The sequence below is a fragment of the Columba livia genome, chromosome 13 (assembly GCF_036013475.1).
Source record: "Columba livia isolate bColLiv1 breed racing homer chromosome 13, bColLiv1.pat.W.v2, whole genome shotgun sequence".
In the NCBI taxonomy this organism is placed as follows: domain Eukaryota; kingdom Metazoa; phylum Chordata; class Aves; order Columbiformes; family Columbidae; genus Columba; species Columba livia.
Window position 1 is genome coordinate 938,414 of NC_088614.1, and position 24,619 is coordinate 963,032.

The 24,619-nt window shown below is 44.1% G+C and overlaps 1 protein-coding gene across 3 annotated transcripts; it reads right to left on the minus strand.

Annotated features, from left to right (window-relative positions):
• Nucleotides 1-3,857: 3,857 nt before the first annotated feature.
• On the minus strand, nt 3,858-24,615 carry N4BP1 (NEDD4 binding protein 1). Of its 3 annotated transcripts, XM_065028586.1 has the most exons (7): nt 24,277-24,614; nt 18,806-20,568; nt 11,005-11,135; nt 10,629-10,725; nt 8,062-8,169; nt 6,452-6,559; nt 3,858-4,369 (listed from the first exon to the last, which is right to left on the minus strand). In XM_065028586.1, the coding sequence occupies exons 1-7, from the start codon at nt 24,520-24,522 to the stop codon at nt 4,036-4,038; spliced, it is 2,787 nt and encodes a 928-aa protein (XP_064884658.1). In that variant the 5' UTR covers nt 24,523-24,614; the 3' UTR covers nt 3,858-4,035. The 3 variants fall into 3 exon arrangements, with proteins under 3 accessions (XP_064884658.1, XP_064884659.1, XP_064884660.1); XM_065028588.1 differs by lacking the exon at nt 3,858-4,369 and having other exon boundaries at nt 6,523-7,394; nt 24,277-24,615; XM_065028587.1 differs by lacking the exons at nt 10,629-10,725; nt 11,005-11,135.
• Nucleotides 24,616-24,619: the final 4 nt, after the last annotated feature.

The following is a 24,619-nucleotide window of genomic DNA, read 5'->3' on the forward strand; positions in this document are numbered from 1 at the left end:
ACCTGCTGCTTCAGCTGCAGAGTGCGGCCGAGGCTCAGAAAACCAGCACAGCAGCCGCCCAGGCTGCCATACAAACTGTCCCTTGTCACTGTGTCCATCCCCAGACACCCTCCTGTTTCCCTCCCTGCCGCAGCACCCCTGAGGTGACACAAGATGGGGCCCTCAGAGGCCTCATCCTCCACACAGCGGGGCTGCCGTGGGGCGGGTTGCAGGTGGATGGTGCTGGAGCCAGCTGAGAGAAATCTTCACGTCAGCCCCGGGCCTGTGCCGGGGCACGATGGTGTCGTGGTGCGGTGAGGAGGGTTACCAAGGGCTGCCGCGGTGAGACTGAGGAGCTCGGCCACCACTGCCACCCGCCACAATGGGTTTTAGGCAAGTTGGTTCTTTCTCGTGCCTCAGTGTCTCTGTTTGAAAAATGGGAACCATTTAGCTGGTTATAGGTGTGCAAAGTTTTCACTGATAAGAAAAAAAAGAGTTTAATCAAATGTGCTCCTTGGTAATTCCATAGATCCTCATGCCAAAGCCCTTTTCTTCCATGTTTTCCACCCATTAAAACCTAAGTGTTGTCTCAGACCTACCTATAAAACTATGGGGAATTATGTAGTAATATTTGCTCTACAAATCAACCCTCTGCAGGCTCATTCTCTGCATTAAACGATAGGCAATTTACAATGATGTTGTTAGCTTATCATTAATTGATTAGCATTTTTTCAGCACCAAAAAGGACGCACGGACAGTTGCCGGACACACAGCGGGTCACCTGCTGCCACCGGCGCTCGTGTCCTCAGCAGACGTGCGGATGGACCTGTGCATGGCTACCTGGGGAACATCCTGCTCAGCCTGCAAGTCTCTCCTGACAGATTTTTACCTATTTGTATTAAGATTTTAATCTTTTTTTCAGTTTTCCCATGTATCACAGTATTTTGACATTTCTTCATATTTTTCTCCATGCAAGTTAGTATTAGGAAACAGTATTTTGCAATAATTACAACAGTATATCTCATATTTTTACACCGAGGTGCTTCTTCTCGTAGGTTCAGCCACCTCTGTCTTCCCGGGTGATGGGAAGGTGCCTGGAACACACAAGGCGTTAACGCCGGTAGGAAGGAAAACCCAAACACCACGTTATGGGACACGGTGTGACGACACTTGGTGGCACAGCGCCGGGCCAGCGGGAGTGACAAGGTCAGGTCACCACCCACGCAGGACTGGTTTGTAAACCACATCACTCACTGGATGCTGCTTTTGCCAGCACAAAACCCAATAATATCTCTGTTTGCTATGGAGCTGGGTGATTATACATATACACAGGATTTTGTGGGGTTTTTGTTGTTTGTTGCTGGGTCTTGGCGCCTTTTAATATCATGGATAAACTCAGGGCTGTCCCGTTCAGGCAAAAGCAGTTGTATGTACCTGGAATTATGAATATCTTATGCCAAACAACAAGGAAGTTCTGAGTAAGGTCAAAGAAATATTCATTTATCTTCCCATTTCAGTGGAAATAACAAGAAAGCAAAAACTGTATTAGCAATATATACCACCTTACAGAAGATGAGTTTAGTCTAGGGATCAGGAACATCGTGGCTACATTCGGACTTAGTCTTGACCTTTTCCTCTGCTCATTCCACTCTAGGCACTTTGTACAGTTGATAAAGAAAAATCACAGGCTAACTTTCTTGTATAAAAAGCATATTATTTTCAGTGACAACAGGCTTTTGGAAACACCCAGCTTTTATGGGACTGACCTTGGTGATCACAGAGCCCTTAGAAGGTCAGCGCTGCGTCTTGGCAAATGTGCTGGTCACAATGACCCTGCCCACCTATCTAACGAACTGCCCACTCATTTATAGAGAAGAAGAAATTAAGATTTGTCTATTTGGATGTAGAAACATACTGAAACCTTTTCTCCATCCTCACTTGTATTTCAGTCCTTTTGCTTTTAAGTGAAAACTGATTTCAGATCCCGGGGAACTGGAGAGAAAGCTGCTGTACTTATGCTTTAGGATAAGGCTCAGTATGACAGAAATTTAACATGAGCTTTGTAGCTTGCATTTTCTTTACAGTCTAATTTGGTTTTTCTAAGGTGAACACTTAGCACCAGAAACTGGTTAAAAGGAAGGTAAAACAGGCTTAAGCACGTACAGAGACACAGACACACAGTAATCGTCGCTCTGCTGCTGCTCTTGAAAGTGGTCCTGTCGGTCAGCTTCCCTCAACCGTGATCCTTTTTTCTCACCTTACTTTTGGGATAGATCCCAGCACAGATTCAAAGGGCTGGAGCTGACTGTTAACTACAGCACATGTGCTCCGCACAAGACAGAATGCCACTTCTACATCAACAGCATCACGTTCCTTAATAGCTTAGCACAGCATTTGGGTTTAGAACAGGCAGGCAAAGTCAAACGGGTAACAGCACAGACTATAAAAGATACTAAATTTATTCTGAAACAGCATTGATGGTAAAAAGAATTTCCAACTTCAAAACCAATGTAGGTTTCACATCTTCTAAAACATTACAAATATAGTCCGTTGAGGAGAGTTGTGTATTTGCACTTTCTAATTGAAACCTTCCCTCTCCCACCTACTCTAGCATAGTTTCTCTCAACCGGGTTGAACAGGCGAATGGATTTTCATGGTTTTCATGCCATTGGCACTAAGATTTTTCCCACATATACAAAGCTTCTTGTCTGCCTGTAATACCAGAAGGCTGCTTAGTATCCCCAAGTCATTCATATAACATACAGAATATAGAGTCCTGGAATCCTGTGTTGTCAGGGACCACAGGGATCACCTGGCCCAACCTTTCCTGGCACAAGCCCGGTCTGGCCAAGCTGGCCCAGCCCCTGTCCAGCTGCATCTTCCAAGTGCCCCATGTTGGGAACCCCCCACTGCCCCGGGGAGACGATTCCGAGGGCTGATTGTTCTCATGGGGAAAAGTTTCCCTGCGTGTCAATGGGAATCTCCCCAGGAGTAACTTGTCCCCATCGCCCCGCGGCTTTTCCACAGACTCCTTGTCCAACGGGATCTGCAGCTGATTCACAGCCTCCTTTAGATACCGGCACACGGTGCTGAGTGTCCCCTCAGCCCCTTTGCTCACGGCTGCTCCAGCCCAGGTCCCTCAGCCTTTCCTCACATCCTCGGATCATCTCGGTGGCCCTTCCCGGCCACTCTGAGCCTGTCACAGCTGCTTGGTACAGCGTGAACGAAAACTAAACACGGAGTTATCTGTAACACTCTTACAATTACCGTTATGCCTTGCGTGTCATCTTTCTTTATAGAAGAACGAGCACACCACAATTTCTCAGAGCCTTCCCGTTGATCTTTACGAAGCACCAGATGTGAATCGCCCCGTGTGGCCGCCCTTGAGTGGCACACGAACACCCGCTGCTCCCACAGTCACCGACCGGCTGCCACCACCTGCAGGAGCAGCGCCTGTTTCCACACTCCGCTGTGCGGGCGGAAGGAAAGGAGGGTCACACATACATTACATAGAACTCTTCATATGTGAAAGTATTAAAATGGCCTGTTTTATTTCCACGGAGAAATAGTTTGGAGTTTCTAAGTGCAGGAGGCACTAGCAGAGCACAGGTTTCCTATGAACCACCAGCAACGGCCTCTGACGGGCGCATGGTTTGTGTTACAGCGTGGTATGCGTGCCTTGGGAAATTGATCTGAAGCTGCAGGAGGAAGTTTTAAGCCTCTGACATGATTTTTTCCCATTTGAGGAAAGGGGTTTTTAAAAAGTGCTAACATGCTATTTAAAGTGATAACAGTTCTTTAGAACTGCTACTGCTTCAATAAGCAATTCAAGTGAAGCAGAAGATTCTTTTCTTTCACAGAAAATATTACTACAAATCTGTAGTAGCAGCAGTTTTTAATTTACCAAAAACTGGCATCTATTAGCAACAGAACAAAAAAATATCTTTGTTTTTACAAATAAAATTAGGTTCTGAATATTCACAAAGTCACTTTTTCTTCACATTGATATTCAAATTTAGTCAGATCAGTTGTGATAATAAAACCCCCGTATAAAGTTCAGTCAAGCACCATGGCAGACAGTGCGTTAAGATCTCTCATGAACGGATGATCAGCTAGGATTTGATCAATCTTCTGTCTCTGCTCATCATCAGGAAAGATGTTTATCAGGGCTTCTCGCAGCTGGACAGTTTCCAAGGCGGATCTCTGGGGCGGAATCGGCAGACAAGCCTTGATTGTTTCCATCGGCAGCCAAGCTGATGGACGATCAGCATCTCCCCTGTTTTTAGGCTGCTGACTGCTGCTGGGTGGTCTGGGGACTGGTACAAAGAATGGTGTCTTCGAAGAGTATTGTTCACTGCTCTGTAAAGTCTTTTTTGATGACCAAATACCTCTATGGAACAAAATACAAATTTGTATTAAATTAAGGTAAAGATGCCACCGGTCTGTACAAACACACAAAAGCAAAAATGCATGTAAGTCCTATAGGTCACTGCTGCTCGGCTACTTACTGATTGGAATCAAATGATAAGCATTTTTTCCAAGTGAAACAAACCAGCAGGTGTAACAGTTTTCAACTGGAATCTGGCACGACTAACAACATCACATAGGACTAGTTCCAAGATGCTGTGAGTACGTTACATGACTAAATACTGCAACAGTCAAAGCTTATTTTACGGAAGTATCAACATCAGCATTATTGAGCTAAATGGATAAAAAAGATACATTGAAGCCACGCAGACTGACTCAGGACATGTGAAAATGCTGACAGACCAAAGGGGCTTCCAGATGCTCCTCAAGACGAGCCCTCAGCTACTTCCGCTCATGACCATAAGCTGTGCCCACATTGAGGTGAAGCCCTTGATCCCGTGTAATACCCTAAAGGGGCAATGAGATTTTTCAGCAATTTCAGGATCTGAATATTCTTCCTTAATTACTGAGATTTCATTTCAGACTCTTCAGAGTTTGCTGCTCTAAACTGCGAGCGCTACAAAATCCAGAGCAAAGTCTACTGCAGATGCCACCAGGTAAGGCAGTGAACTGGGACTCCAGTTAGTCTGGTTTCCTACCACCAAGGGAAACTGTCTCTAAATTACAGAGCCCAATTTTAAAATCATTTAGGTTACGACACCTCCCATTACTCAACATGGAGAGGCTCTCTAATTGCCTGAGATCCTTCCAGGTTCTGATCTAATTCCTGGTGCCACTGGTGCTTTCTGCATCACTGAACTCAGGCAGAAAAGTCTCAGGGAAGGAATAAAATTAACTCTTTACACTCGCACCTTTTATCTGTCTTAAAAAACCCCACCACACATCCCCAAAAACCAAAGCCCAGTTCCTGGTTTAGAGATCGGAAATCAAGCTCTCCAAGTCCTCACAAAAGACTCTCTTTCCACATCTACAGCCACCGGTCACCTCTCTGAACACATTCTGGTTTCACTTTATTTTTCTTGCTCACAGGTGGCTAAAACATAGTGTTCCAAATGGTATCTCTTAAAGGTTATATATTAAAGCTTGAATACTTTCTCAGCATTTCCTACTGGAGTTGCTTTTTTCCTGTTAAAATTACATGCTTATTTTCAAATCAACCTGTGACCTACTGGTATATACATCTCACTTTCCTCAATTGTTTCTGTAGCTGAGATTCTTGCTTATTCTGGGTATTAATCCTTCAGTACAGCTTGCCTTTTCTATCGCTGATTTTTGATTACCTCTCTTGTTTCTAAAAGCTCTCTAAATACTCCTCACTCTCATTAGCATCTATGATTCCTAAGGTGGTGAAAGAAGAACAAAGAGCAGCTTATTTGCTTGTGCAAAAGAGCAAACCCATTCTCAAGTCTGGGCAGTTGATGCAAAGCAAATTCATCCTGTGAATATATGCACATTTTAAAAGTACAATTCTATTAAAGGAACAATATGTTTATTAATATTTAAAATTATGAATACAAATGCATTGAACAGCAATGCCTCTTTATGAACAGTACAGTACACAGTGACGTGAAATGCCTCTCCCGTGACAAAGAATGTGAGTGTAGAGTGTTTCTTTTGCAGCACCTATTGCCCCACTATGAGTAAGTGATTAACAAAGTAGTTTTAAATGACATCACCATAATTAACAGGATGCCAGACTCCCACAAACCAAAATCACTGGTGGTTCTGTGTGACCTTAACAGAGTCTGGACCACCTTTGTGCGAAAGCCACCACCATCAAAGCTCAGATGAAGGGACTGTCTTACTTATCTTGGCTCTGATAGAGATCTCGATTAGCTGCAAATGTCACCAGCGGTTTCTGAACAGACTGACGTAACAGGAAAAACATGGTTTTGTTAAGCTACTACATCCTGCAGTGTTCTTGCTTAATTTTACTGCACCTCTTCTGTATAGATCTAAGGAGGTCTTCAAGTGACCCAGGAAAACAGTTTATTTCAATACGAAAAAGTAACTGTCTCAAACAAAAGTGAAAACAGTCTTATACCTAGAACAGCCTTCGCTTCGAAGGAAGTCGTCTAACCCAGGTCCGTTTCTTCCCAAAGGGTCATCAGGAACCATAAATATATCACCAGCAAAAGTGTACTGGAGCAACCTGCAAGAGAGTTCTGTCAGTACTACCTGTTCCCAACGTGGGACACCGGACAGCCCCTCAACTCCGGCCAGGCCGGGCCGGGCTGCCCAGAGCAGACACTCCACACCACAGCAGGAGCCACTGAGCTCGTCATCCACTGCTCACTGTCCAAACCAGCTCATGGGAGCTTCTGTGAACTTTCCCCATTACACAGCAAGTGTTGAATGTCTGCAAATTTTTGCAAATGAGAGTGGAATTTTCTAGGTGATTAGAGAAGATTTTCAGGTTGTTCTAACTCCCCTTCCTCGTAAGGATCTTCAACTACATAGCTAAAATGCAGATGTTATCAGAAAGCCAGGCGACCAGCAAACAAACATCGCATTAGCTGTTTGCACTTAAGACACAAAGAAACGTTTTTCTTTCATTCTGGGAGGGGGGAAATCTGCATTGAAGGAAACCAGTTCAACTAAAATTTGTCTGCAAGGAGAGAATTTGGTATAGTGGAATTTCCCCAGAAGTAAAACTAATAGATGTTAACACAAGCTCTTAAAAAACCACAGACTCAGGATGACGTGCTAAGTATTCTTGCTAAAGTTCTGTAGGAGAACAGAACCGGACCAGTAGAATTCACTCAAGAAATAAATACCTACATGATGAGCCAACATCAATTCCATGTTCTCCCAGCTATCTTGTGAGAAACCAGGGCAGTTTTCAATGATTTATTTCGTTATACCTACACAGACCCCAGTGAATGAGGTAGATGTGCCCTGAGAAGAAGTCAGGGCGACTCTGAGGGATTAGTGGGAAATGTGGGCAACAGAAGATCATACCTTAATAGTCAAATGAGCTGATTTAACTGGAGGGGGGAGAAAAACAAAACAGAACAAACAAATGAGAAAAAAACCTCCAACCCAAACAACAAAAAGCAAGCAGGTGCACAGGAGAAACTAATTCCCAGAGAATCCCTAGGCTGAGGCTTGGATATTTGACAACTACATGAACTCATCCAACCCAAAGGACATTCATCAATTGCAGGGAAATGACTACAGGGATGTGTTGCAAGTATTCTTATTTTGTTTAGTGATGCTGATTCCTTATACTACAGCAAAGAGTGAGTGATTCTGGAACGTTGACACTGTGTGTCTGCATCAGCTTCATCTCTCCTTGAAGAAACGAGATGTAACCACGAACGCCTGTGAGAACGGACCACAAAGCGTCTGCTCTACAGGACCTGACACGGAGCTGCAGACGTGACATCGTGTGGCTGCTCCACCCTGCTCCCGCTTTTGTGAGCAATCAACACACGTACAGTGAAGAACGTGTGAATAACAGGGACACTGGACTAGTCAGCACACGATTATAAGGCCACGAATCAAAGCCGTGTAACACACATGGTATTTTGTTGGGCTCTACCAGAATTGCATGGCAGATGAATTAAAAATAAGAAACCTACGTGAAGGTCCAGTGCCTACAACTGTAAGGGCAGACAAGCTTCTGAGCTTTCAAGGGAACACAGTACTTACCTTTTTTGAATAATTTCTCTCCAGGCCAGTGATTCTGTCACAAATTCTCTGAAGTTATCATTAGTCACAATAACACCTCCAGTTTTATCAGCAAGGTGTAATAAAAACCTGTAAAATTAATTTTAAAGGCCGTTAAGACAATCTGCTGTGCTGAAAACTGCCCAAAGATGTAGGAAAACAAACCTCTCACCATCCAGGAGTGATCTGTGAAGTGCATGAAAACACGCACTTTGATGACTAGGAAATGGCTCTGTTTTGACCCACCATATAACTTTAAACAACATTTTAGGTAGGACTCATTTATTTAGTGAAGCAGAGTATCCATGGGAGGCTTTTTTTCCATTAAAAAACCCCCACAAGCAAAATCCCCAAAACCCACAGGATTATCAGATTGCAAATATTTGTAGAGTTAAATGGTTTGTTTTACAAAGGACTACAGTGTTCATTATACATTCCAAAACAAAGTTACTTCCATGTACTTTCGTGCTTAGCACTAATGTCGGTGTTCTGCAGGTTAGCTGTTTGCTCTGACAACGCTTGCTGTCACTTTGTTGTTAAATAAATGATGACAAAAGGTAACTTCTAATTTATTAAGGAAAGTCCATGGTTTTTTTTACCTGTCTGAAAACAAGCTTTTTGGCATTTGAATCTATTTTAGCAAAGAGACAGAATCACAGATAGAAAATGGATGGTGTCCTTCTAAAGGACCACGTACACTTTTGATGAAAGTGCAGCAACACTCATTTCCACAACTGTAAGTACTAGTATTCTATATGAAATTCCGGGTGTATATAAAACATCAGTATGTAAACAACACCAACTTGCTGCCTTGTACTTTTTTTTTTTTTTGCTACAACATTATTATTTCAGAGATCAGAATTACACAGAATCCCAGAGTGTCAGGGGTTGAAGGGCCCTGGAAAGCTCATCCAGTGCAATCCCCCCATGGAGCAGGAACACCCAGATGAGGTTACACAGGAAGGTGTCCAGGCGGGTTGGAATGTCTGCACAGAAGGAGACTCCACAACCTCCTGGGCAGCCTGGGCCAGGCTCTGCCACCCTCACCCCCAACAAGTTGCTTCTCACCTTTCAGTGGAACCTCCTGTGTTCCAGTTTGCACCCATTGCCCCTTGTCCTGTCACTGGTTGTCACCAGAAGAGCCTGGCTCCATCCTCCTGACACTCCTCCTTTCCATATTGATCCCCAGGAATGAGTCCCCCCTCAGTCTCCTCTTGTCCAGCTCCAGAGCCCCAGCTCCCTCAGCCTTTCCTCACACGGGAGATGCTCCACTCCCTTCAGCATCTTGGTGGCTGCGCTGGACTCTCTCCAGCAGTTCCCTGTCCTGCTGGAACTGAGGGGCCACAACTGGACACAATATTCCAGGTGTGGTCTCCCCAGGGCAGAGCAGAGGGGCAGGAGAACCTCTCTGACCTACTGACCACCCCCTTCTAACCCACCCCAGGTACCATTGGCTTCCTGGCCACAAGGGCCCAGTGCTGGCTCATGGTCACCCTGCTGTCCCCAGGACCCCCAGGTCCCTTTCCCCTACACTGCTCTCTAATAGGTCATTCCCCAACTTACACTGGAACCTGGGGTTGTTCTTGCCCAGATTCAAGACTCTAGGAATTGCTGTATTTTAACAAGGAAGATAAATTAAGTGCACTACTTGATATATCTTTGGTATATCAAGTTTTGCAATCAGGTCCCTGGCTGCACAATCTAACAAAACCAGGCATGCCCGTGATGAAAAACCTGACAATTTTGCAGTCAGAAAACGAAAGTAAGAACGATGATTAGTAGGAGGGAATCCAGTGTAGTGTAATGAGCTGCAAAACATCATTTCAAAGCTGTGAACTGCTCATCCATGCAGAATGCAGCTGGTTGGGGAAAAAAACTTAAGCAGTGTGTGCTTGTAACTGTGTCTCAAGACTGATAAAATCTGGTAATCTAAGCAGGTGGAAACTCCCCCAACACACAACAAAAACCCCTGACTGTTGTCTTGTTCACTGAAAGATAGTCCCCATGTTTTGAAGTTGAATTTTGGTGCTCAAATTAACTTGGAAATGTACTAATCTACACATTGTTACAAATACACTGCTCCAAATACATACCTATGTCTGTATGCCACAATGGCATTGAGGAATAAACCTAACAATATAGTCAGTAGCTGATTTATGCTAGTGCTCCCCAAACAGAAGAGAAAATTCAGGGGTAAACAGATGATCAGGAAAGCATAAAAACATTACTAGAAGACTAGTTTCTGACTCAGTGCAAGTGATGACATTTGAAATGTGTGGGTTTCTTTTCTGTTTAAAATTGCAATGAAAATTTACCATTTTCCATGAATTTCTGAAAACAGTATGTACAACATTATTAGAGAACTACATGCAGAAATGTTTCTTAGGACAGTAAAATAACAGAAGTAGAGCTCGGTCTTCAGTTGGATGCATAGCTCTCTGTCTAGACAGGTCGAAGAACCAGCTAACACAACCACTCGTGAAGTATTGAGCTTTTACAACCATTAGTCGCGTGTTTAGAAAGATTTTGAAACTATGTCCAGTCCATACCTGTCATCATGAGCAGCAATTCTTTCTCCTAAAACCATCCTGGCAGGGGTTAAAGACAATATTCCAACATCCTGGAGCTGTGTTAAGAAATCCTGCTCTGTTAAAACATGAAACAACTGTTCTTAAAAACAAAGATTTGGCCATTAGTCTGAGGTATGATTAGCAGAGAAGATGGGCTATTTAGTAGCTATTAATCTACAGAAATAACATTTCAGTGTCTCGCACTGTGTACGGAAACCCAATTACGCTGAGCAGCCAGGCTCCTGGTGCTTAATGTTTTATGAAGTGTTGCTTCTCCATTCATTCTTTACAGAAGCGTCCAAAGAAATAGTTACAATGCAATTTAATAAAAATATTAGGAAACTACTACCCTCACCTGTAATGAAAGGATCACGTCTTGTTCTCCACTGTGGAACGAACACAGTGATATTTCGGTGGCCACGTTTCCAAAAATAGTCAACAGCTATCGCAATTCCTCGACAGGAGAAGAATTTCCTTAGGCCATGACTGAGGGTGAAAGTAAGAGAACGGCGGAGAAATTCATTAGAGTTTTATTACCACTAATATAAAGAAAACAGAACAAGTCCTTGCAAAGTGAAGCTGGAAGTTACACATACGGCCCCACCGAAATAAAAGGGATATGGATGTTACAGATGAGGAATCTTAAAAGTGGAAAGATCCTCAGCAAAAGAAGAGAATAGAAACATCACCTTGCAGCTCCACAGCTCAGCTTCGTGGGCATGATATTCGAGTCATCACGAGTGGGTTTAGCTTTAAAAACAGGCCAATAGTGGTGGTTTCTGAAGTCCATTGATTATAGCTTAAAATGCCCATAATCCAGTATTGTGGTAGTTCCAAATACAGTCCCACTACAAACCAGAACAGCTCTGGTTCAACTGGTTGCCAAGGATCACATTCCAGAAGTTCTCTGATAATCTAAGATATGAGGGCCTTCACTCTCTTCATTTCCACAATCTGAGCTACTGTTTTCAAGCAAAATAATGGAATTTATTTGAAGAAAGATTTTCAAAACACTGTATTTTTGTGGCAACAATTTTTTTTTTTCCCATTTAAAAATATAAGATGCTCATGACCTGGTTTTGCAACTCAGTTAAGTGACTTCCCAGAAAAATCAGCAACTGTCTAAGACGAACATCACAGATATTGGAGCTGCTGATCTTGGGAGGTCCCAGGTCCCCCCCATCTGAACTAGCCCAATAACCCTATATGTCCATTTAACAGACAGCAGGAACTCCTCCTTTAACAATTCACTGTCTAAACAGCTTCTGGGAACTGGGCTTTGGGAGAATAACAGAATCCCAGAATAAAGCGCAGAAGACAGAATAAAAAACATCTCTAGAATAAATTCCTACAGAACACCTATTAGCATCTTACATAAGGCTAAACCCAGTTTTCACGCAGAAACTTTTCTGCTCAGGTTTTCACAGATTAGAGGCTACACTTGGACAAAACAAAGATGCACTTGGCTAGAAGAGACAGATTCAGAACTGATGGCACAAACAGGCGAAGCATTTCTTACGAGTTGCACGTACTCTATGTTTAGAGTTAGATGATGAGTCACTACAAAGTGCTCCTCATAACAGTGAGTAGTAACCAAGTGGTATTCATATTGTAAACCAGTCTCCTAGTTAACATGCAATTGTATGTTATAAGCCTACTAGTGAGCCTTCTTAGTTTGAACGGAATCTTATCTTTAAATCCCTACTTTAGCCTACCAGGAAATCTTTTAAAAGGAGAATTCTCTAAAACATCTCCATGGAAACATTTTTACAGTGAAACTCAGCCTTCAGCAGCACCGGCACACGGAAAATAAGGAAGCAATTGGTGACAGCCAGCGTGGCTTCACCAAGGGCAAATTGTGCCTGACAAACTGGGTGGCCTTCAACAGTGGGGCTGCAGCGCTGATGGATATGGGAAGAGCAAGGGACGTCATCTGACACTGTCCTGCATGACATCCTTGTCTCTACGTTGGAAAGACAAGGATTTGATGGATGGACCACTCTGTGGATAAGGAATGGTCACACTCAAAGAGCTGCCGTGAACAGTCTAAGTAGAGACCAGTGCTGGGAGGTGTTCCTCATGGCAACTGGCACTATTTGACATCTTTATTGGCGACATGGACAGTGGGATCGAGTGCACCCTCAGCCAGTTTCCTAAAGGCCCCAAGCTAAGTGTTGTGGTTGATGTGCTAGAAGGACAGGATCCATCCAGAGAGACATGGACAGGCTTGAGAGGGGGCCCATGAGAACCTCAGGAGGTTCAACAAGGCCAAGGGCAAGGTCCTGCACCTGGGCCAGTGCAATCCCCAGCACAGATACAGGCTGGGTGGAGAATGGATTGAGGGCAGCCCTGAGGAGGACTTTGGAATGTTGGTTGATGAGAAGCTCAACATGACTCAGAAATGCGCACTTGCAGCCCAGAAAGCCAACCGTGTCCTGGGCTGCATCCCCAGCAGCGTGAGCAGCAGGTCAGGGAGGTGACTCTGCTCTGCTCTGTGAGACCCCCTGCAGTGCTGGTCCAGCTCTGGGTGCTCAGCACAGGACACACATGGACCTGCTGGAGAGGGGCCAGAGGAGCCACAGGAATGACCTGAGGCTGGAACAGCTCTGCTGGGGGACAGAATCACAGAATAACAGGCTGAAAGAATTGGAGTGTTCAGCTGGAGAAGAAAAGCTCTGGGGAGACCCTACAGCAGCCTCCAGTACCTAAAGGGACCTACAGGAAAGATGGAGAGGGACTTTTTACAAACATCTGTAGTGACAGGATCACGGAAAATGGCTTTAAACTGAAAGAGGGGACATTTCGAGTAGATATAAGGAAGAAATTCCTCCCAATAAGGGTGGTGAGAGCCTGTCCCAGGTTGGCCAGAGAGGTGGTGGATGAACCATCCCTGGAGACATCCCAGGCCAGGCTGGACGGGGCTCTGAGCAACCTGAGCTGGTGAAGATGTCCCTGCTCATGGCAGGGGGCACTGGGGGAGCTTTAAGGTCCCTCCCAACCCAAACCATTCTACAATTCTATTCACACATCCTGTTCAAAATATAAATCTATTAAGGTTCTCTGAATTTGGAGAGGAATGTTTTATGTAGAAGGGCAGAAAAATCAATGTTACACCTGAACGATAAAAAGCAAGTATCTGACTTACTAACAGAGATTCTGGAGGGAAAAAAAAAAGCTATGCCACACTTGCCATAATAAAATTAAGTGTTCTTGATGTCAAGAGCAGTCAAATAAAGGAGCATAATTGTCACAGAAGAGTTATTACTTGTAAAACCTTCTAGGTAATGAACTTAGAATGCAGTCATCATCCTTCCACTTTAAGTTAGGTATCCTGTTCAATAAACTGGAAACCTCTGGTAAATACTTTCACTGTATTAATGGCTCTCAATTGGACTTCAAGAGATGCAGCAGTCTTGACGTTCATGTCGAAAACCGTGCCGTCCCTACCCGTCCATTCTCCTGCTTTGGAGCTTTAATCCTGCTGAACTAAACAGAGCACTCTGGTGTTTAAATGTTGACACCTAGAACAGCAGCTCTTGATTTGTCCTGTATGATCCAACTCTTGCTCTGCAGCAACTTAAAAAAAAAAGCTTAATATTTAACTTTAGCAAATCAGACATAGAATTAAGGTGAGCTGTAATACGCAAAAACATGTCATTGCTAGATAAGCAGAAATCTGAACTGCTTTATTTGAGCTAGGTAAACATCTGAAGGACGGCAAATTACCACAGATGGGGCATCCAACTCAAAGACTGTATCTGTTCCCCAGCTGCCATTGTAAATACCACTTTTGGCTGTCCCAGTTCTTTTAAAGAACACGGAAGACCCTACACAGGTATTTCTTAAGTTAAACAAGAGATGATAAGCAGCACAAAGCAGCAAACAGCAGGCTGCTTTCCAGGACATGTAACATTTTCCCTTTAGTTTTGTAACTAAATTAAGTACATATCATTATTTGCAAACAATTCTAGCAAGATATAATTCCATCCAATTGCTCTTTCATTCGGAGCTTCTTCCACATTTTAACAAAATTCAATTGATAACTACCCAAACAACTCCCTGGATGTTTCGGTCAGCCCTGACAGGCCTGTTTTCAGCACCTAAAAAGAGGCAATGTTAAAAGTACTTGTTAGCAGCAGAGTAAACTCTGGGCTTGCCAACGTTCGCCAAGCACACTGCAAGTGCAGCTGGCATTAATAGATCCATGTGATAGATTTAATAGATCCCTTTTCACTGGGTCACACATGCCAAGAGCAAAAATCCTTCGGCTTCTTGCAAATGTCCGTAACCCCAAGATACCGAGAAGCAAAACTGAAAACAACTGAAAGCAAAACTGAAAACAATTCTTCACTTTAAGACATAACAAAATCATGAGGCTTTATTTAGCCAGAAGGAAGCTGCTCAATACATTAAAGAACCCCAGGCCCCCATTATTTAGTAGGACATTTAAATATCTTGATGGTTCTGCTATTTTGAGGCAGAACCTGTTCTTTGCTTTTCATAAGCAGAGTTTTTCATGTGGTTAATCAACAAGAAGTCGGGAGATCACTGCTTATTCACCATCTTTTAATTCATTGCTTTCAGATGTATTTGGTTGTTCTGAAAACAAAACAAACCCCCAAACACCAAAGACAAAAAACCCCATAACAGAAACACGCAGAGGAAAAATAAAATCTCTAAATATTAAAAGAAAAAAGACAAAGAGGATGTAGTATTGTTGTTATTTTATAGATGACTTCAACAATTGGCATTTCTCTTCCACTAACACGTTTGGGAAATCGTTTTACAAAGCTTATGACTCAGCTGTGACTTGCACTTTTACATCACTATTTTCTAAGTAAGAGTCTGAACAATGAGAAAAGGAGTTTGTTTTATAAACTATTTCCTGCAACAAGCCACTGTAATTGAATTAAAGCGGTGACAAGAGTTATGGGTCATGCCAGGCTTCCCTTTTAAAGTTAGCAAGACTAGAAAATGATAGAAAACATCAAGCTATTAATTCAATTAATCCTCCAGTGATTGACCTGAAGAGATTTACTGTTGCCAGTCACTAAGGGACCAGCTCTGGGCTCTTTACCCCAGGGGCAATAAATTTGTAAGGACGATCATCACCTTCTTCACCTAATGATCCCTTGGTAGGAACAGTTACACGTTCAGAAATCTTTCCACATTCCTTCTCCTAAGCAGAAGACATTATTTAGATTGACTTTTGATGCCTTATCTGTGCTGTAGAGACTTTCTAGACTAACTGCAAACATTTCTATATCACTAGGTCCTTAAACTGCACCCAAAGCTAATAATCTTTAAAAACGTATGTTTTGTTCCGAATGGGGGAAAAAAGGGATCTAGCAGGGACACATACAAATACATGAGAGGCCTGTCAAAGAAAGAACAAGCAAAGCAAGATCTATTTTTATATGAATCAAGTTTCGTACGGATTAAGTTAAAACATCAGCGGAATTATTTCTGAATGAACAGGTCTAGGAATGTCAATCTGACAGTTTCCGTAAGTTATCAGCAAATACCAAGGTACAAACCAGAAATCCTCAGGCTGGGACTGTACATAAAGGGAAGTTCAGACTGATTCCCTGATTTGCTAAAATAATATTAACAGTTTTACTAGCGCTTCACAAAATGACAACAGGATTTATAATTTCCGTCCTCCAGCAAAATTCATTCCTATCACAGAGAAAAGGGAGTTAGAAGTATTTATTATCCCTAATAACTGAAGAAGTTTTGCTATTCCATCAATTCTGGTGAAAGGTTTAGGAGCTAAAGTAGATCTTTCATAACCAGAAAAGAACAATATCTCAGGGCACCTTTATCCCTCTCTGTGAATCCATTTTCTTCCCATTGACACAACAGTGCGTGGTGCACATGCAGATCTCATTCGCATGGTGACTGCTGGGAAATTGCACCAGCTGCCAGCCGCCCCAAACATGACATTCATTTTAGGCCAGGCTTTGACACCATTTTCTTACAATACATCACATTATAGTCTTTTAAATGATTATTTTCTTCCCCTGAACAGCATTTAAGCCCATTCTTTCGGGAAGCTTCGTTCATCTAATAGCTGGAAGTAGAAGACATATAATATATGTGTATCTGAAGCAGTCAGATGTGTTTTTTCCAGCCGAAGGGGATCACTGGTAGAACTCTGGTCTGTTCTTAGAGAACAACCTCGTCAAGAATCAGTTACAACTCAATACAATATAATACAGCCGATAGGAGGCTCTTCAGGAGTTCCCATCTCCAATAGTGAAATCAGTATTTAAAAGCAGTTCAAGCGTTTAAGAAAAATAGCCCAATCTTTTCCCCCTTTGTCTGGGGATACAGATGACGTTTCTCAGAATTGCTACTGTTTTGTTCAAGTGCTCCACTGTGGTTCTGGCAGCACGGTTTGCATCAGTGCAAACTGATTTCTGCGCTGGAAGAGTTTAGTTCAGCAGAGGAACTCAGAATGACCGAGCAAATCTTAACTAGCGAGTTCTCACAGTAAGTTTATTCTTTCTTATTGTTGCGTTGATGAGTGCAGCAGGAGTCAGGCAGTTTGTTCTTAAAAACTACCACTTCCTCACTAAAAAGAAGTATTATATTTGTCATTGCTTCTTTGCATATTCCAACAGGACAAAAAAAGCCCCATAGCAAACAATGACAAACCCTCTGGACATGCGTGCTTGCTAAATTACTTAGTGTAAAAAGAACAAATCCCAGCCTCTGCCTGGAGAACAGCAATCAACTCAGGGATAGCTGGGATGAGACAAGTGTTAAAGAATCAAGTGAAGCACAACATTTTATGTCTCTTCTAATTGATTTTTGCTATTTCAGTCAGTTATAACAAACTTGAAAACTGTAATTGGCAATGCCCTCCACAGTCATCTACAATAGAAACACTGCGGGGAAAAGAAAGGAATTAGATAATGTTGACAACAATGGAAAATCCCTGCATCACAGCCAATGAAGGGCATTTCTTGATCTTTTCAGTACTAACTGTGCCCATTTCACAGAGTTTGTTTGCACGGTACCTTGGCAGCCGATCTGTCAAAATTATCCAGCAGCTCTATAATTGCTACTATTGTTCTCCTACCCTTTTTCAGGAGGAGCAGCAGACAGGCGAGCACACCCATGCACACACTGGTCTCAAACTCCCATGCAGGGGGACACGATATTTTTGTGGCATGCCAACACTTGCAAAAAGTAACAGGACCCAAGCACTAACATGTAATGTTAAAGGGCAAATATGTTACTTCTGTATAAGAAGCTCCCCTTTAAAATTACAAGACACTAAGAGCAAAAGGTAAAGAAAAAAAAACCACAGACACCAAAAAACCCAAATGCTTTACTCTTAAGTGGATGGTAACTGGCCCAAAATCGCTTGTGATGGAGCACAGCTCAGTGCAGTTACTTACGACTGATCTCATCTGCCTCTAATGTATACCTACTTTTAGGTCTCATTGCCTATCCTGCTCAAGTGCTTTTTTTCAGATTTTTTAGTATTTGGGCTTCATAAATCTGAGTTACCCGTTTTTATACTAATTCATGAACTTCTACCAGAGCAGGAAAGTTAAGTCTTAATTGCTTGACAGAAAATATTTTCCAGAGCACTGCAATTACCAACCAAAGTTTAAACAAAAAATCAGGGATTTTCCTTATGCTATTTTAACTGATTATCGCATTTGTTCAACTTCAGACTATGTAGTTGTTTTAAGCCAAAAGTAAATGCTACAAGAATTATTTGACAATAGAATACCGTACAACCGCACTGTTCTAGCTGGATTTGTGTACTGAATTAAGTGTCACATAGTACACCTGCTAAAAACGTCTCAATTTCCTTCTACGCACAGTATCGCAAGAAAAAACAGTAACTCCAAACAAGTCAATTGAAAATTAATGCTGTCACCGAACGGAGACTAAAACAAAAATTGTTATGAGTTGGAAATTAATACGGCTACTGTCAACCTCACATAATTTTTCATTATCACGACTTATCATACCTTAGCAATGCAGCCATTACCAGAAGCTAAAACACGTGTACCCGGATGAAAAAGCAAGCTAGAAAAAACTTTACATATGCAACAGCAACTTCTTAGTCCCTATTTCATTTGAAAGTTCATTGACCGTTTAATAAAGAGATAGCTGAACAGAACAATACTTACGAAATGGCAACATTGCTTCCATCAATAATGATGTGTTTTAAATAGGGTTTCCCAGGTTCATTTTTCAACTCCAGCCTGTACGGCGTTTTCAGAGAGTCCAGGAATCGCTGCACTCCAGTGACGGAAGGGTCGGGAGGACGTCTGGGTGCTCCCGCCGTCTCTCTCTCAGGATGCGAGGGGTGGATTTGTGAAGACGAGACGTGCCCTGGGAGGGGATTTTCGGCGTTGCAGGGTTGGGAAAGGCGCTGGGTGAGAGCTCTGGCGTGAGCAGAGGAGCTGCCGTGGCCCAGCGGCTCCTCAAAGCCGGGATGACTGTTCTGTTCAGGGGAGGGCCCTGCAGATCTTTGCTGAGCTGCAGTTTTAGTCTTAGCTGAGATACACGGCACATCTGAGCTCCCTCTGGCTACAAAATCAACATCTTTGAGAGCTCCAGCTTGTACGGTGCCAATAGTTACCCCACCATCAGTTTCTAGATCACTTGACCTCGAACTGTGATTCTTAGCAGGGCAGTATCTGTCTCTCTGTTTACAGCATACAGGTGAATTTTTACTGGAAGGAGAAGCAGGTTTGCCCACCAACATCTGCATTTTATCTTCTGCATCAACGTGCAGGTTTGGTGAGTCTCTTAATTTGTGATATTCATTTTTTGTCTCCTTTGAAGTATGGCTGGATTTGAGTGGACTCTTATTGCTAGAAATTACTTTGTCTTCCAGCTTTTGTGAATTATTTGCTTTACTTCCTAAAGGAGGATTGATAGTTCTAGGCTTTTCAGACGACTGTTCATGTTCTTTTTGAAATTTTACATTTTCCTTTTCAATTTCTTCAAGCAATGTTAATGGTTCCACAGATTGTCCCAGGCTACCAATAACTTTTTCTACAATATTTTGGGAATATCCCATCGTTCTGAAGAAGTTCACAAGAATCTTATATTCCATTTCCTCACTGATATCATCACCTTCTTTAAGGCAACAACCGGGATCACCCGATTCACTGCAGCTGTCCGAAAGCAGATCAATAACTGCATTGCTGTCTGAGGGATTAGTGTGCGAAGCAGATTCCACCTCCTGATCATTTCCCCAAGAGAACTGCTTTTTAGGGAGCCTTTCCTCATCATCATCAGACCTTCTTTTACAGGACTGCCTTTCTTTAGACACCACGGCCTCTAACAGGGGGACATTTACGGGAACAAAACTTGTTTCAGGAGCATCAGAAAGCACGGTGTCCATTTGCTTTGTCAGCTCGGTTACGGGTGTCCCGGCATTGTTTCTGGCTTCCTCGCCATCTGCTCTTCCATCTCTGTTTGTAGCAATCGCTTTGTTTGGTACCAGCTCTGTCGGGCTATCAGGACCCGTGAGATCGATGACATTGCTCTCCGCTCCACAACATTCCGTCTGCGTGAGACTCAGGAGTTCTCTCTTCAGTGAGCTGGGCAAAATCAGTAAATCCATTGTATATTTATCTGCGTGTGCTTCCACAAATTGTCTGAACTGCTTTTTAACCTCCGATTCCTTGTCGCTTAGTAAGCTTTCATTGCTTTCGAAAAGCTTCACAAACTGCTGAACGTGACTTTGAGCCATAACAACAGCTTCTGCGCCCCCTTTAATGCTGAGCAATCCTATTTCCAGCACTGTTATATCAGCACAGGTATCCTGGATCAGGCTGTTGAGAAACAGGCTCTGCGCACCAACAAAGATGCAGTGGATGTCCTTTGGGTAGTGCTCCTTTTCTTCCAGTTCGGGTTCACAGAGTCCCTTGATATACTCCTAGGAGGAGAAAAAGCACAGTCAATAGTTGTGAAACGCTAATACCTACAGTTAGTTTTGGTCAGGTCAGGAGTGGGCGAGTGCATTCGAAAATCAAGCCAACTTAGCTTAAGAAAGGTGAGAAAGTAAATATTGCCGGTAAACTGGATAATAGAGACAAAACCACAGAGATCTGAAATTATTTTTAACAGATCTAGAAGGATAACTTTCTTTTGTATCCCATTGCTTATAAATAAATTTACTTGAAACTGCTAGTAACAGAGTATGTAAGTTGTAGCTCAAACAGTTTAGAAGACAAGTAAAGAGATTTACATTCCCACCCCCATTCTTTGGTCAAAGAGAACATACACTTCACGAACAAATGGCTTGCACTAAAGAATTCCACCTCGTCCATAGAACTGAACTTCTAAAAACAGTTTCTAAAGAGAATTTCCAAAGGCTCACCACAGCAGTAGCTATCGTATGTTTTAAAGGTGTCACTGTATGTTACTCATTCTACACTTGCTGACTAAAAGACGTGGATCCTGTGGCACAGCACAACATAACTAGTAGCCACAGCAGCAACCACCCGTTAAAGGATATCCTATAGTAAAAAAACAAACATGCCAAATACAAATGACTAACCCTCTATCTGGACTTTGATTCCCCTATTAAGGAAGTAAAGCATCTGTATTTTAAAACTACAATTGCCAGAACACCTACTTACAAAGAAAATCACACCCAAAAAGCTCAACAGCAAGGCAGCTTCCAACAGGAGCCTCTGAAAAGCAGCATTTTGAAAAACCAGATGATACTGACAAATGACTGAGAAACTCCAGCTCCAGGTACTTCTGTGCTCCAGAAGTTCAGGTTTTTAATAGATTTAAAAAGCAACAACCAATTGCTATTTCTGACACCTACAAAACCTTTTAAAGGGCAACAATAAAGATGTGCAATTATTTGTACTTTCTACACAATAAGCCCTCCAGATAAGGTCTGAAAACTGCTCTACGTGTAAGGTCAGTCAAGTCTCCCACACCCTTAAAAGTATTTGGAGTAGGAAATATTTTGTATGTTATTAGGAAAAGCAGAGATTAGGAGATGGAAATCTTGTGCTGTAATTCAGGCTTTAATTTTCTGGAAAAAAGGAAAGTTGTCCTGCAGCTACCTGTAAAAGTTTCTGCAGTTTTTGTGCCCAAATATACAAGCAAATAGGTTTACAGACAATTTCAGAGTCAAATAATTCAAAACTCTCAACATTCGTAGGATTTTCCTTGTTTATGCCTTACACAGTCAAGGAATCAAGATTTTGAGAGCGGGCTGCCCAGCCTGTGAATTCAAAATACATGCTGAGGATACCCGCTAAAATGTATGTGTATTTAAACATACAGACAAATGCTCATATATTGAGATTTTGGGTTTGAAAGCTGCCTTCTGCCCAGCCAGTGCCCACACTGCCGTCCTCATCCCATGATTCAAACAGCTATCACTGAGTAATATTCATTTCGTCATTACTGCTGAGCCCCATAAAGGTCAGCTGTACAACAGACTTAACAAAATACTTCTGCAAAGATACTTCACAGAATTGGCTTCAAGTCACACCAGGGGAGGTTGAGGTTGGATCTGGGAACAATTTCTTCCCCAAAGGGCTGTGGGGCATTGGAACAGGCTGCCCAGGGCAGTGCTGGAGTCACCAGCCCTGGAGGGTTGGACAGACGGACATGAGGTTCTCAGGACATGGGGCAGTGCCAGGGGTGGGTTATGGTTGGACTCCATGATCTTGAGGGTCTCTTCCAACCAAAATGGTCCTGTGGTTCACAGCAACAAGCATCACAGAACCGCAAACTGCCTAGACGACTCTCTCAGCTTGTTTAGTGGTTGGTTAAAAGGAAAACAACCTGCCCAGCAGTGAGGGGAGTGAAGCAGCCTGGACCTGCCAGCTCTGAGGCTGAGGAACATCAGCTCTGAGCCATGTCAGCAAGAGCTTTACTACAAAGCTCCTGCCCGGCATAGACTGAGGTGAGTCTGTAGAGCAGCTGTGAAACACTGCAACACCCAACCAGCCCTGAGGAACAGCTTGGCTTAGGGGTGAAGAAGGATCACAGGATCCCAGCCTGGCTGGGGTTGAAGGGACCTCAGGAGATCATACAGCCCAACACCCCTGCCAACGCAGGGTCACCAGGGCAGATCACACAGGATCACGTTGAGGCTGAGAAATAAACTTAACAGCAGAGTCAACTATGCTGTTAAGCAGCATTCTTTTATTAACAGCACTGGGGAGCTCTGGGGATCATCCTCCATCAGTGCTCCAGCGACTGGATGCTCTTGTGTTGTTTATATTCACATAATTATTACATATGCATTACAATTTTTGGAAATTTTGACATACATCTATACTAAGAAATAATTGATGATGTTAGTTATAATTGTTTAGTACTTACAATATATCTATTGACTATTAGTTAAATATAAACTAAGTGCTATGCTTCTAAACAATGTATCACTTCATCTTCTGTCTCCCTCCTGTCATGCAGAAGGATCCAAAACTTGAATAATATCCCCTTGTTCTGCAGGTGCTCAGAAAGGATTTATGGTTAACGATGGGTACGTCTTTTGTACCTTAATCACAGGGTACACTAATTTAGTGTCCAGGCGGTTTGAACGTCTCAGAGCAGGAGACTCCACACCCGCTCTGGGCAGCCTGGGCCAGGCTCTGGCACCTCCCAGCAAACAAGTTTCTGCTCATGTTCACATGGAGCCTCCTGTGTTTCAGTCTGTGTCCGTTGCCCCTCACCCTGGCGTTGGGCACCACTGAGCAGAGTCTGGTCCATCCTCTGACACTCACCCTGAGATATTGATCCATTGATCACATCCCTCTCAGCTTCTCTTCTCCAGCTCAACAGCCCCAGCTCATCGGAGAGATGCTCGCACAAGGAGCTCGACACACTGTAACCGCACTTTAACCCGCCCCTCGCCCGGTTCTCTCAGCTCCCCCCGCCCCGCTGCGCTCGGCCCCGCCCCGCGCGGCCCGTCCCGTGTCAACAGCCACACAACCGCTTCGGTTTCACAGAACTCCAGAATGTCAGGAGTTCAAGGGCCCTGGAAAGCTCATCCAGTGCAATCCCCCCATGGAGCAGGAACACCCAGATGAGGTTACACAGGAAGGTGTCCAGGCGGGTTGGAATGTCTGCACAGAAGGAGACTCCACAACCTCCCTGGGCAGCCTGGGCCAGGCTCTGCCACCCTCACCCCCAACAAGTTGCTTCTCACCTTTCAGTGGAACCTCCTGTGTTCCAGTTTGCACCCATTGCCCCTTGTCCTGTCACTGGTTGTCACCAGAAGAGCCTGGCTCCATCCTCCTGACACTCCCCCTTTCCATATTGATCCCCAGGAATGAGTCCCCCCTCAGTCTCCTCTTGTCCAGCTCCAGAGCCCCAGCTCCCTCAGCCTTTCCTCACACGGGAGATGCTCCACTCCCTTCAGCATCTTGGTGGCTGCGCTGGACTCTCTCCAGCAGTTCCCTGTCCTGCTGGAACTGAGGGGCCACAACTGGACACAATATTCCAGGTGTGGTCTCCCCAGGGCAGAGCAGAGGGGCAGGAGAACCTCTCTGACCTACTGACCACCCCCTTCTACCGCACGTATCCCCCCGGAAAGCGCTGACTCCCCCCCAACCCCCCGAGCCTCCTCCCCGCGGCCCCGTTCCTGTCCGGCTCCCCCGAGCTGTACCTTGGCGCTGCGCACGGCCTTCCCGCCGCCCTCCAGCTGCACCCAGATCCTGGCGGCGGCGGGCGGGGGGCCGGGCGGCGGGAGGGAGGCCCTCCAGTCCCCCTGCGCCCCCAGTACCGCCAGCCGCACCTCGAACAAGCCCTCGATGCGGCCTCGACTCCCCTCCAGGAGCCGGCTCTTCTCCGCCGGAACGGTGAACTCATCCAGCCCCAGCCCGGAGCCGCGGGCTGCCCAGCGAGCCGCCATCAGCGCCAGCCGTTCCGGCCCGCCATGGAGCCGGGCCGGGACAACACCGCGGGGAATCCCCGGGCTCCCTCTGTACCGCCCACGTCATCACCCTGCG

Coding starts and splice junctions, on each gene's coding strand:
- N4BP1 (XM_065028586.1), bottom strand. CDS start 24,522: ATGGCGGCTCGCTGGGCAGCCCGCGGCTCCGGGCTGGGGCTGGATGAG. Junction 11,136..18,805: donor GGAAGCAATGTTGCCATTTC/GTAAGTATTGTT, acceptor TTTCACCCTCAG/TCATGGCCTAAGGAAATTCT. Junction 4,370..6,451: donor CGAAGCGAAGGCTGTTCTAG/GTATAAGACTGT, acceptor TTTGTTCCATAG/AGGTATTTGGTCATCAAAAA.